The sequence below is a fragment of the Drosophila rhopaloa genome, unplaced genomic scaffold (genome assembly GCF_018152115.1).
Source record: "Drosophila rhopaloa isolate 14029-0021.01 unplaced genomic scaffold, ASM1815211v1 contig_155, whole genome shotgun sequence".
NCBI lineage: Eukaryota > Metazoa > Arthropoda > Insecta > Diptera > Drosophilidae > Drosophila > Drosophila rhopaloa.
In genome coordinates this window covers 7687339-7701780 of record NW_025335034.1, presented here as the reverse complement: position 1 = coordinate 7701780, position 14442 = coordinate 7687339, and the positions used below count along the sequence as shown (strand labels likewise).

The 14442-nt window shown below is 38.4% G+C and overlaps 1 protein-coding gene across 1 annotated transcript; it reads right to left on the bottom strand.

Moving 5' to 3' along the window:
* Positions 1–2454: 2454 nt before the first annotated feature.
* On the bottom strand, positions 2455–7487 carry LOC108047166. The gene is made up of 8 exons (XM_017127263.1): positions 7129–7487; positions 6903–7072; positions 6602–6742; positions 4173–4382; positions 3934–4110; positions 3302–3597; positions 2886–3031; positions 2455–2832 (listed from the first exon to the last, which is right to left on the bottom strand). The coding sequence occupies exons 1-8, from the start codon at positions 7418–7420 to the stop codon at positions 2525–2527; spliced, it is 1740 nt and encodes a 579-aa protein (XP_016982752.1). The 5' UTR covers positions 7421–7487; the 3' UTR covers positions 2455–2524.
* Between the last annotated feature and the right edge of the window lie 6955 nt (positions 7488–14442).

Genomic DNA, 14442 nt, shown 5'->3' with positions numbered 1-14442 from the left:
ATTGTAAAATTGTAATTGTAAATTGTTGTTTTTATTTTTTTTTTGTTTTTTGGGATTTGGTAATATTTGAATATTAAGGAATGGCGGTTTTAATTAAATTAAAATCGGATAACAATATCATATAGCTGCCATAAAAACGATGGCAATATGCAGCGCAAAATCGACATAACTTTATTGTTGTTAGTAATATAGGCATAGAAATCGAAATGTAGTCGATTTGTAAGTTTTAAACCTTATTGCATAAAAAGTTCACATAATGAATTAAAATTAATATCTATACTTATATAATATGTTGAATAATATGGGAAACAAAAAAGTTAAGCTAACTTCCGGCGGATCCGAAGTTGATGTTGCAGAATAGAAAATCCCAATTTCCTAACTTTACAAACACCCACTTTTGCACACTTTTGACCAAAATTATAATACCCTCTGCAAGGGTATACAAATTGAAGCTGCATATGCTTCATACGTTAAAATGTAAAATGAAGCTGGACTCAATCATAATTGTTATACCCTTGCAGAGGATATTATAATTTTGGTCAAAAGTGAGCAACGCAGTGAAGGAGACATCTCCGACCCTGTAAAGTTTATATATTCCGTCTGTCCGTCTGTCTGTTTCTACGCGAACTAGTCTCTCAGTTTTAAAATATATAGAATTGAAACTTTGCACACACCCTTCGTTCCTTTAGCCTAGTACTCAGATCGACAAATGAGTATGCTAGCGTAAAAACTTTAATCTTTCCAGTGTGACCAAAATTTCGAGAGTTCATCAGATTTAAGAGTGCTACGGTCGTACTATCAATCAGCTGGATTTGTTGACAACCGGTTAAACTTCAAATATCGCATTTGCGGGAAGGAGCCTTTAAAAGATATTATCAAATACCTTGGCAAGACAAGCCTGCCGCTGTACAAAGAAATTAAAAAACAATACAATTTAAATTTAACAGTTGTTTTTTTTAATTTACTGATAATTATTTGCTAATTTAAAGTTCATAGCTACACTTTTATTGTGTTTTTCGTACATTCTAGACTTAAAAAACATTTTGCTCTGTCAAGGGGCACCCCAGATAGTATTAATGTTATTTTGTCCTCACATGTAAACTCCTGCAATCGATTTTTGAGAGTTTTTTGAGTTTTTCGCTCCATTTCTTATAATGATCAGTGAGAAGCGCACGCCAAAAGATTAAATTTTTTAAGCCTAGTATCCACTTCGACGTAAACCGTACGCCAGTCATGAGAGAGAGCGAGAGGCAAACAGCTGGCGTTCACTTTTCGTCGGGCCTTTTTTTTTACTTCGGTCTCCTGATCGACGAAAAAAATACCAGAAAATTCCATAGCGTTGCCAGTCTGCGGAAATAAACTTTGGGTGAACCCTAGCGAAAAGATTAAAAAATTTAATCTTTTGGCGTGCGCTTCTCACTGAACATTATAAGAAATGGAGGGAAAAACTCAAAAAACTCACAAAAGTCGATTGCAGGTGTTTACATGTGAGGACAAAATAACATTAATACTATCTGGGGTGCCTCTTGTCCGAGCAAAATGTTTTTTAGGTCCAGAATGTACGAAAAAACACAATAAAAGTGCAGCTATGAACTTTAAATTAGCAAATAATTATCAGTAAATTAAAAAAAAGAACTGTTAATTTTAAATTGTATTGTTTTTTAATTTCTTTGTACAGCGGTAGACTTTTCTTGCCAAGGTATTTGATAATATCTTTTAAAGGCTCTTTCCCGCAAATACGATATTTGAATTTTAACTGCTTGTCAACAAACCCAGCTGATTAACAGTACGACCGTAGCACGCTTAACTCTGATGAACTCTCAAACTTTTGGTCACACTGGAAAGATTAAAGTTTTTACGCTAGCGTAATCGTTTGTCGATCTGGATACTAGGCTTTAATCTTTTCGCTAGGGTTCACCCAAAGTTCATTTCCGCAGACTGGCAACGCTATGCAATTTTCTGGTATTTTTTTCGCCGATCTGAGGACCGAGGTGAAAAAAAACGTTGACGAAAAGTGAACGCCAGCTGTTTGCCTCTCGCTCTCTCTTATGACTGGCGGGCAGTTTTGTCGATCTGAGTACTAGGCTTTAAGTTAGGAAGTTGGAATTTTCTATGGGTTTTATTTTTGGCCAATCAATCCGACATAGCAAATTTCATAAGGATCGGCCGACTATATTCTATAGCTGCCATATAACTGAACGATTGGAAATGCCATTACTTTGGTGTTTTTAAAGTTAGGAAGTTGGGATTTTTTATGAGTATTAAGAATGCATCATACAAATAATTTTGGAGAATATAATTTACAGAATATTCTGCAAGGGTGTATCAACTTCGGGTCCGCCCGAAGTTAGCTTTCCTTTCTTGTTTTTTAAATGAAATACGGCTAAATTAAATCAAAATTGGTATTGACCTATCCTTCACAATAAATTATACAATAACTAAGGACAGGGCTAGTTATGATAAAATATTTTTTATTATGAGGTCCAAATATTCCGTTTTGATGTTAAATATTCTATATTATTTTTTAGCTAATTTGGCTTCGATCCTCATTTATTACTTGATCGTTGCTTTGGAACATTCTAGAGCCAAGTTTTTGTTTTTTTGAACTTAAATCAGATGTGATCATTCGTTTCATTTCCATCTCCTCCGCATTTACCTTAATGCAGATATCTATGAACAGACAAAGGTCGAGGTTTTTCATTTTTTTGGCCAGCTCAAAGGCCTCAGCGAGGATTTCCTTTTCCCGCTCAATTTTACCCAAAATCGCGTGCGTCTTGCATATTACGATCAGACTCAAGAAGCTCCAAACAAAACTATTGCATTTTACGGCCTCTGAGGAAGATAAAGTGGTAATATTCAAAAGCTTTCGATTGCCTTTCACTTACCGTCAAAGGCCTTTCTGGCCATGGAACAGGCCGCATCAAATGAATTATTGTTTAAGTGCTCTTGGGCCAGTTCGTGTAGAAGATAGGATCGTTCTATGTGAAACTCGGAAAACCGCATCCGACTCTCCAGACGGGCCACTTGTTTCCTAAGAAAATATAACAAAATACAAAAGAAAAATCTTAATATATTTTAGTTAAATATTTTCGTAGCTACAATTTTAAAATTGTCTCTAAATTTCTTATTTTAATTGTAGCTATTATACATTTAATCATAAACTCAGGACTTATAAAATAATGTAAAATTATATACCAAATCTTTAGGTTACTATAATGCACTTTAGTTAGAAGTCTAAATTAAAGATTCGTTTCAAAACGCTAAACATGCTGCGCAGTGTAATTAGCAATTAATCACATACTTAAATTTCTCCGCCTTGGGATCGGTAATAGCCGATCTGGCTACCATTGTGGTCGGTCGCTTTGGCTTTGCCTTTTTCAGTTCCTGACTGTTATTGGGCGGCAGTCTGAAAAGTGTCAAAAGGCGCTGTCTGCCATGCAAGACGGTCATATTGCTGGGGATTTTGTACTCATTAATGCGGGCTAGACCCAAATAGTTGTAAACCTCATTAGTGAATTCAAATTTCCACGGCATTACGCGATGTGTCTTGATGGTGACATAATCTCCCATGACCTCCTCAATAAACGTTGTCAGTTTCTGTGGAGTAATCCAATTCACAAAGAAAACTTAGTAGGAAATATCAAAAAATCATCATTCGAATATCCGAAAAGGTAATGAAGTATATAAGTATATAAGTCGGAACGGCCGGGATCGGAAGACTATATCCTATAGCTGCCATATAACTGAACGATCGGAAATGCCATAACTTTGGTGTTTGTAAAGTTAGGAAGTTAGGATTTTTTTGAGTATTAAGAATGCATCATATGAATAGTTTTGGAGAATATAATTTACAGAATATTCTGCAAGGGTATTTCAACTTCGGCTCCGCCCGAAGTTAGCTTTTCTTTCTTGTTTTCGTTTCAAAAAACTCACATTTAGTTCTCCAACTCGTATCAGCAGCCGAATACTGCGTAGGATCTTGAACATATTTCGCCTCGTCTGGTACTGAATGCGGTATAGATTTTCTTCCATCTGTTTATTGTAAAATCCCTCGCTGGGGTACTTTTGACGATGCAGAGCGTACATGGGACTTCGTGTGTGCAGCATTTTCTATAGTTGGCAGGCAGTGAAATTACAATTTTAAAGGACTAATTAAAGTGTCAAACTCAAACCGTCAGAGTTCGCTCCGCTTTATAATTGCCTGCCATCAATTTGCCCAAATACTCCGATGACTTTTGACAATGCTTGGGCTGCACATTGGGATCATCGCGAAGTCTCTTGAGGAATGCCACATCCACCCAGCACTTGTTTAGGTACGACTGGTTATATATCTTAAAGTGCCTTTTACGTCTAGCTATTTCCAGCGGGGACAGTTGTATTTCCTTAAAGTGGAAGTTGTATTAGATATAGCAGTCTATATGATACAACAAAGCGATTAATCAGAACGAGCTCATGTACCTCATCAAGTGTCGATGATTGTCAAATTAGAAAAGCTAATTTGGTTTTATCTTCTTTTTATACCCTTGCAGAGGGTATTATAATTTTGGTCAGAAGTTTGTAACGCAGTGAAGGAGACGTTTCCGACCCCATAAAGTATATATATTCTTGATCAGGATCAATAGGGGAGTCGATATAGCCATGTCCGTCTGTCCGTCTGTCCGTCTGTTTCAATACCGTTTGCGAGCTCAGTTTAAAAGCTAGCGAAAACTTTAGCTGAAACTTTCACAGTCGTCCTAAAACAAGTGTACGCAGATCAAGTTTGAAAATCGCCCCGATCGGACGTCTATATCCTATAGCTCCCATAGGAACAATCGGATATATCTTGCAAGAATTGATGATATTTCGCGCAGTGTAAAAGCTATTGACATGAATCTTTCCAAATCGTATTTTTTTATGCATACCTTGATCAGGGTAAAAGCGCGTGGCGATCGGACGTCTATATCCTATAGCTCCCATAGGAACAATAGGGTAAAATCGGTCCAAATTTTATGTTTTTCAGAATATTTCGCGCTGTGTAAAAGCTATTGCTATAAATTTTTTCAAATCGTATTTTTTTATGCATTCCTTCATCAAGGTAAAAGCGCGTGCTGATCCGACGTCTATATCCTATAGCTCCCATAGGAACAATCGGATATAACTTTCAAGAATGGAAGATATTTCGCGCAGTGTAAAAGCTATTAACATAAATCTTTCCAAATCTTATTTTTTTATGCATACCTTGATCAGGGTAAAAGCGCTTGGCGATCGGACGTCTATATCCTATAGCTCCCATAGGAACAATACGGTGAAATCGGTTAAAATGTAATGATTTTTAGGTTATTTCGCACAGTATATAAGCAATTGACATGAATCTTTCCAAATCGTATTTTTTATGCATACCTTGATTAGGGTGAAAGCACGTGACGATCGGACGTCTCTATCCTACAGCTCCCATAGGAACAACAGTGTGAAATCGGTCCAAATTTGTTGGTTTTCTGAATTTTTCGCGTAGTGTGTAAGCTTTCCAAGTCTTATTTACTTACGCATATCTTGATTAGGGTAAAAGCGCTTGCCGATCGGACGTGTATTTCTTATAGCTTCCGTATGAAAAGTAGTTAAAGGCTGCGAAAGTATCCCTTTTCTATTTTTATATAACATTTTTTCAGTTTTTTGCAGTATAAAAGCAATTGACATCAAACGACGCAAATCTAGTTTATATATGTATACCTTATTCCTTTCGCTACTTTTTCAGTTTTAGCAATTTCGGCAAAGTCTGCAAGGGTATTAAAACTTCGGCTTGCCGAAGTTAGCTTCCGTCCTCGTTTTTACGTGAGAATACTTTTTTGCTTCATATATCTTATACTTTTTTTAAAAGTAAATCTTTGGGTTTTTAAAATATACTTTGAATAGAAGAATTTTCGAGTAAGAAGATTGGTAGCTTTTGAGACAATTTATTTTCTTTTTTAATCAATACGAAAAGAAAATGTTGTATTCTCTTGTACTAAAGTCATTGCGTATCACTAAATTTTGCAAGGCAATAGGTCTTACATATTAAGAACAATTCTCAAAATGATGTGATGAGTCTTTTGAATCCGCCCTCACCAAAACAGCTCAAGTAAAGAATCTTTAAAATAGTTCGTAACCTAGCTTTTAAGGATTTACTTTTCGATTCGATTAATTGAAAGAGTTCATCAAAATTATCTTCTCATAAATCATGGCCTCGAGTAACTCAATCTTTTGATCGAAAGCAATTCGATCAGAGCAATTTTAGACGCGTTTTCAATTACATATAACTTCTATTATAGAGATAAAAAATTGAAAAAATAAATATAAAATTTTTCAAAGATTTTAGTTTTTAGAGAAACTTAACAAGAATCCATTAATGTTTGTCTGATAAAAGGTATTAGACATGAGCTGCTTATGTCTGACTAACGTGGGTTGACTAATTTGTTTGATTTGTTGTGAATTACAAAAGATATTGGAATCTTAGCTTATGACAGGAGCTCTTATTCGATGGTGCCATGATGTCACGATGTATGATTCTTAAATAATACACGTACAGATCAAGCTGAATCGCGGATCTCATTCTAAGCTCTAATATAATACATATAGGGTTGGTTACCTCCTTTTCCATTATGCTTACGACATCGCAATCGTCTTTCAGCTCCTTGGGCGCCTTAGACAAAGTGCCCATGCGATTGATGAGACGCTGAACTGACATCGTGGTATCATCCGATAATGTGTCACGAAAGTTCTCATTTAGCTGGAAATAGAAAAAACGCAATCGATTATTTTTTACATTATGAGACTAAACCTTTTTTTTTGTAATAATTGTAGGGGATCTTTATTAGATTATTTTGAAGCTTTGGTTTGATCTAGTTGCAAGAATATCACAATCGATATTGACGCGTTGGCTGACCTACCACATTCAGATGATCCACAGCGGGCACTTTTTGTGCGGACCTGAAACGCCTCAGATGGCAGTGCAGACTTATCTTGGCATCCTCCAGTCGATTTGACTCATATAGAGAGTTGCAGACCTCCAGACTGACGTTGGGAGAGGCGACCGGTGGTTTGAGCCTCTTCAGCAGATCTGCGCTTGAAGAGAGGAGTCGGAAATGATTTAGTTTTCCACAATGCAGGACTGACCTTCTGCCTGGTAGCAATCCTTCAGACCCTCCGGCGCCAAGCCCACGGCCCTCTTCAGCTGACTCCGGAGCATCAGGGACCTCGCACTCAAAGGGTTCAGGTCCTGGGCGTTATTGAAATAACGAAGTCCATTTGCGTAGCGCTGTTGGCGAAAAAAGTATAGTGCCCAGTCGGAATACAGGTTGCCCAGACGCTCTGGAGACCACGCAATTATCTCCCAAGGCTGCAGGTGCGGCTTCACTCCGGCAGTCGGAGCCTGAAGACTATCAGTTGCACTCAATAGGCTGGCCATTGTGATACCTCAACAACTTATGGCAAACAAACAACAAAGTAAAAACAACAAGTACAAAAGAAAGATGTGTTTGGTGGAATACAATTTTTGTATTTCTGACATTTTGAAAGCTAAAACAGAGGGACAGGAGAGATGTAGTGTGCCTTAGTTAATTATGATGCTCTGGAAAAATCTCACTGGGGCACTCAACGAAGGTCTCATCGCTACAATATTTATGGGCACTGCATTTTTTGGACCTATAAATCACCTTCAAATCGAGACAAGTGAATCAAGCTTGTTCTTTGAATTGAATATAATCCGTTCTTTTAATTCACTTTACTGGCATTGAAAATAGCAATATGCCCAATTTTTGCATTTTTCAGCAAGCAGCCAAGCATTTGACACCAGAAAAACACGTTTAGACAGTTCAGAATTTGCTCACGAACTTCTCCGCTCAAAGACATAGATAAGACATGGTGGAAAAAAGAGTTTCGAAGGGAGACAAATTCACAAACATTTAAGAAATAAGGTGAAGAAGGCACAATTATTTTAAAATTGCTTAATAGATTAACGGGTCTCTGATAGCCAGGGCACTCGACTCTGGCTTTTTATACCCAGGCAGAGGGTATGATAATTTTGGTCAAAAGGGTGCAGCGCAGCGAAGGAGTCACCTCCGACCCTATAAGTATTCTTGATCAGGATCGCGTCCTGAGTTAATATAAGCATGTCCGTCTGTCCGTCCTTGGAGAATATTCTTTAAATTATATTCTCCAAAATTATTCATATGATGCATTCTTAACACTCATACAAAAACCCAACTTCCTAACTTTAAAATCACCAAAGTTATGGCATTTCCAATCGATCAGTTATATGGCAGCTATAAGATATAGTCGGCCGATCCTTTTGAAATTTGGTAGCTCAGATTGATTGGCCAAAAATGAAACCCACTACTTCATAGTGTCGGAAATGTCTCCTTCACTGCGTTGCAAACTTTTGACTGAAATTATAATACCCTCTGCAAGGATATAATAAGTAATTAGACTTTAGAGAAAGAAATAATTTCTAATGAAAAGTTAATGTTATTTTCAGTCTCTTACTATATGACTGCTAATAAGAATACTTACTAAAACTCAGTAAGAAATACTAATACGCTTTTACTTCGATGAACCTGCAGAATAGCTTGCAAATTAAATTTATAAAAGCATAAGTATAAAATTTTCGCTCAAAAAGTTTATTAACCCTGTTTGGTTATCTTGCAATTTACGCCTACGGAATAAAACAAACTGCACAAAATATGCAAACAGTTTATCGAAGCTGGCTTTTTATGTTCATGCACATCTGAATTATTGATGTTTTACGTACGAGGAATCTCCCAATCACCGAATACTTAATCGGTTTACGTCGTCGCGGAGTTGATTTTGTAGTACATACTGTTAAAACTCTTTGGTGACATGTTCGAGTGCTGAATTATAAATTAAAATCCCAACAGCGGGCTCAGGGCGGAGTGTTTGATGTTCAAACGGGTGGAGACTGGAACTGACAATGGAATTGTTCTGTGTTTTGTGTTCCGTGTGTGCTTTCCACCAAAACGCCAAGCAACCCAACATCCCCGCAAACAAAAGCAACAACTAAGAGAGCTACAAACTGCATTCGGCGTGGCCAAAGGGGCGTATACGTTATGTGGATTGACGTGAAGCGAGTGGCAGTGGAGCAGCATCACCCGTGCATTGACAAATGAGCACAAATCGCACTGCCGGTTCGTCACTGTTTCTAAATCCGTGATTCTCTGTTCCCTTTCTGTATTTTTCCGCTTTTTGTGTGTCAACGGAATCGAGTGCAAGGGAAATGACAGCGCATTTGCATTAAAGTCGCTTTGATTGGGTTTCCAGCAGGGATTTGGAACACTTTTAGTGAGCTTTCATCCGTCTGATCTTACCTGTCGTGTGGTGAGATCCTGTCCGATTGGGATTCAGCAGGACTTAGCCTTTCACGTGTAATTAAAGGGATGAACTTAGAGTGGCTCAGCTGCAAGGAGAACTATATTTAATCATTTCGGCCGAAAATGTATTTTATTTACACTAAAATATAACATTTTTTATTAATAGGCCCATTCTTAATGCCGTAAGCCTTATCGTATGGGACTTAAAAAAAACCCGACTGAAATAAGGAAATATGTTTGCCGCTTATATGGCAAGTTGGAATTATACAACCTGGGATTTGTCGGTTATAGTCTACAAAGCAATCATACGATTTGGCTTTCAAATTCAAATTCAGCATTTTTATTTTTATCTGAATTAAATAGGTACACCAACTGTAACTAACAAAAATGGATAGATAGAGTATACATTTGCCGAACTTTTGTTTTTAATTTTCAGAGAAAGACATAAATAACAAGAAAGGAAGCAAACTTCAGCAAGTTAAAGTTTATATACCCTTTCAGTTATTACAAAACGACTACAAAGCTATGTAGCTATTTTGCCATCGCTTCTATGGCAGCTACATGATATAGTTGTCCGATTTTAACAAAATAAATAATTACTATATCTTAAAGGAATATTTTGATAAACAGAAAAATACATTTTATCATTCATTTTTCAATCATTTTAATTTCTTATTTATTTTTCGATTTTCCTATGGGAGCTATATGATATAGATGTCCGATTTAAATGAAACGCGTAATTCCATAGAATTTAAATATTACCAAATCCCAAAGAATAAAAAAAATTTTAAAATACAAAGTTATATTAAAAACAAGAAAGGAAAGCTAACTTCGGGCGGAGCCGAAGTTGATATACCCTTGCAGAATACTCTGTAAATTATATTCTCCAAAATTATTCATATGATGCATTCTTAATACTCATAAAAAATCCCAACTTCCTAACTTAACAAACACCAAAGTTATTCCGATCAATCAGTTATATGGCGGCTATAGGATATAGTCGGCTGATCCTTATGAAATTTGGTAGGTCGGATTTATTGGCCAAATATAAAACCCATAGAAAATCCCAACTTCCTAACTTAACAAACACCAAAGTTATGGCATTTCCGATCAATCAGTTATATGGCAGCTATAGGATATAGTCGGCCGATCCTTATGAAATTTGGTAGGTCGGATTTATTGGCCAAATGTAAAACCCATAGAAAATTCCAACTTCCTAACTTTACAAACACCAAAGTTATGGCATTTCCGATCAATCAATTATATGGCAGCTATAGGATATAGTCGGCCGATCCCGGCCGTTCCGACATATATACTGCGTGCAAAGGAAAGAAGGGTGTGTGCAAAGTTTGAACTCGATAGCTTTAAAACTGAGAGACTAGTTTGCGTAGAAACAGACAGACGGACAGACAGACGGACAGACAGACGGACAGACGGACAGACGGACATGGCTATATCAACTCAGGAGGTGATCCTGATCAAGAATATATATACTTTATAGGGTCGGAGATGTCTCCTTCACTGCGTTGCACACTTTTGACCAAAATTATAATACCCTCTGCAAGGGTATAACAAGAAAGGAAAGCTACCTTCGGGCGGAGCCGAAGTTGATATACCCTTGCAGAATTCTCTATAATAATATTCTCCAAAATTATTCCTATGATGCATTCTTAATACTAATAGAAAATCCAAACTTCCTAACTTTAAAAACACCAAAGTTATGGCATTTCGAATCGTTCAGTTATATGGCAGCTATAGGATATAGTCGGCCGATTCTTATGAAATTTGGTAGGTCGGATTGATTAGCCAAATATAAAACCTGTAGAAAATCTTAACTTTCTAACTTTACAAACACCAAAGTTATGGCATTTCCAATCGTTCAGTTATATGGCAGCTATAGGATATAGTCGGCCGATCCTTATGAAATTTGGTAGGTCGGATTGATTGGCCAAATATAAAACCCATAGAAAATCCCAACTTTCTAACTTTACAAACACCAAAGTTATGGCATTTCCGATCAATCAGTTATATGGCAGCTATAGGATATAGTCGGCCGATCCCGGCCGTTCCGACTTATATACTGCGTGCAAAGGAAAGAAGGGTGTGTGCAAAGTTTCAATTCGATAGCTTTAAAACTGAGAGACTAGTTTGCGTAGAAACAGACAGACGGACAGACGGACAGACAGACGGACAGACGGACATGGCTATATCAACTCAGGAGGTGATCCTGATCAAGAATATATATACTTTATAGGGTCGGAGATGCCTCCTTCACTGCGTTGCACACTTTTGACCAAAATTATAATACCCTCTGCAAGGGTATAACAAGAAAGAAAAACTTCCTAACTTTAAAAACACCAAAGTTATGGCATTTCGAATCGTTCAGTTATATGGCAGCTATAAGATATAGTCGGCCGATCCTTATGAACTTTGGTAGGTCGGATTGATTGGCCAAAAATAAAACCCATAGAAAATCCCAACTTCCTAACTTAACAAACACCAAAGTTATGGCATTTCAGATCAATCAGTTTTATGGCGGCTATAGGATATAGTCGGCCGATCCGTATGAAATTTGGTAGGTCGGATTAATTGGCCAAATATAAAACCGATAGAAAATCCCAACTTCCTAACCTTACAAACACCAAAGTTATGGCATTTCCGATCAATCAGTTATATGGCAGCTATAAGATATAGTCGGCCGATCCTTATGAAATTTGGTAGGTCGGATTGATTGGCCAAATATAAAACCCATAGAAAATTCCAACTTCCTAACTTTACAAACACCAAAGTTATGGCATTTCCGATCAATCAGTTATATGGCAGCTATAGGATATAGTCGGCCGATCCCGGCCGTTCCGACATATATACTGCGTGCAAAGGAAAGAAGGCTGTGTGCAAAGTTTCAACTCGATAGCTTTAAAACTGAGAGACTAGTGTGCGTAGAAACAGACAGACGGACAGACAGACGGACAGACAGACGGACAGACAGACGGACAGACAGACGGACAGACGGACAGACGGACATGGCTATATCAACTCAGGAGGTGATCCTGATCAAGAATATATATACTTTATAGGGTCGGAGATGTCTCCTTCACTGCGTTGCACACTTTTGACCAAAATTATAATACCCTCTGCAAGGGTATAAAAACCATTCATTTGGCCTTGTATTTTTTCAATCAAAAGTTTGCAACGCAACGAAGCAGACATTTATAATACCCTCTGCAAGAAGTCTCGATCATGCTTTCGTGGAGTGCAGACGTGTTTTTGCATTATTACGAAATTCTTTGTGCAGAGCCTATGGACAAGTCCACTTTCGTGGCAAAACTTACTGTTTTTGTGAGCTCAGTGGCTGGAGCCGCGGTGTCAGTGATCTTACATCCCGTTGGTTGTGCCTTTTCGCGAAAACAAGTGAAGTAGGAACTGGTAGAAAGACATTTGCAGCTTGTTGTAGTTGCAAATCACCCCTCTGAGATCAACAGATCAATTATATTTTTATTAAAAAAATAAAAAACAAATTTAAATATTTCCTCGACTGGGGCTCGAACCGGGTTTCACCTGGCGGTGGGGCGAGCGCCTTCCTCACTGGACCACAACCGCCTCTTTGGAACCTACACAAAAGTGCTTAGTGTTCTGGAACTCGGTAAAGCAGTGTCAAGCAGTCACTAACTACCATAATGTCTGAACCAGACTTCAACATCGCAGGAACAGTGGCTGAGGCCCAAAGGAAAATGAGTGACGCATTAAACGCCTCATTAAAACGTTTTAGCTCTGTCTATGCTTCCACCTCTTCCAACGCTCGACAACCTCAAGACCTTTCATCCGATGAAACTGTAGCAGACGACGAGGACTGGTGGACCCCACGTCCCAGCTCTAACAAACGCCGGTTAGACTCCAAGTCTCCCGATGGTAACAGAAAAGTTCAAAGGAGTTCTAAAAGCCCAAAACCAACTGAATCTGTTAATCGGTTCTCGGAACTGTCAGACATGGACGCTGAAGATGACCTCCCCCTCGCTTCTCTTGTTGTCAGCCACAACAGCTCCGATGGAGCCAATATTACCAACACAAGTAACATCAATGACAACCACGAGAACAGTACCAACATCATTGAAAACAGCAACATCATAAGCAACAACATCAGTAGCAGCAACAATGGCAACAACAACACCACCAGCACTAGTAACAGCGGCAATCGTAACCCGAACCAGCTCACAGGCAACAAGGAAACCTCACGGAATCAGAAACCACCCCCAATTGTTATCAAAAATTGTGAAAGCCTAAACGGACTTATCAGATCCACTGATAAGATCGTCCACCCAACAAAATACTCAATAAAATGCCATACAGATAACTCAGTTTCGATCCTCGCTGCAGACTCCGATGCGTACAGAGCCATCACTAAATCGCTCACCATAAAAAAGGTGCCATTTCATACCTGGCAGCTTAAAGAGGAAAGATCCTTCCGGATAGTCATTCGAGGTGTACATCACTCCATCCCGGATGAGGACATTAAGGAAAGTCTGACTTCGCTTGGACACAATGTGCGCTTTGTTAACAGGCCGAGAAGCCGTTTTGACAAATCAAAGCTTGTCAACCTTGTTTTTGTCGAGTTAGAACCAGCCGCGAACAACAAAGAAGTTCATGAGCTTAAGGTGCTCTGTCGTCAACGAGTTCAAGTTGAACTTCCTCACAAAAAGGACGATATCGTACAGTGTTTTCGATGCCAATCTTTTAATCACACAAAAAACAATTGCCATAAGGAATTTAATTGTGTCCGATGTGGTCAACAACATGCGATTGACGAATGCGAACGAGAAATTCACCCCGTTAAATGCGTAAACTGTGGAGGTAGTCACACAGCTAGTTACAAGGGCTGTATTGTTTACCAGCAAACAGTATGTCGTCGTAGAGGTGCTACAACCCATCGTAGCCTCCCACAACAACCAGCCGTTGTACGACCAACTGAGAGAAGAGGTGTTGTGGCATCGATTTCATACGCGAATGCCGCTAGGGGATCTGTACAACAACAAACCCAACAGGCTAGCCGACAGCAGTGGACAAACGATCAGCAGCATCAACAGTTCCCTCCACTAGGAAGTAGAAA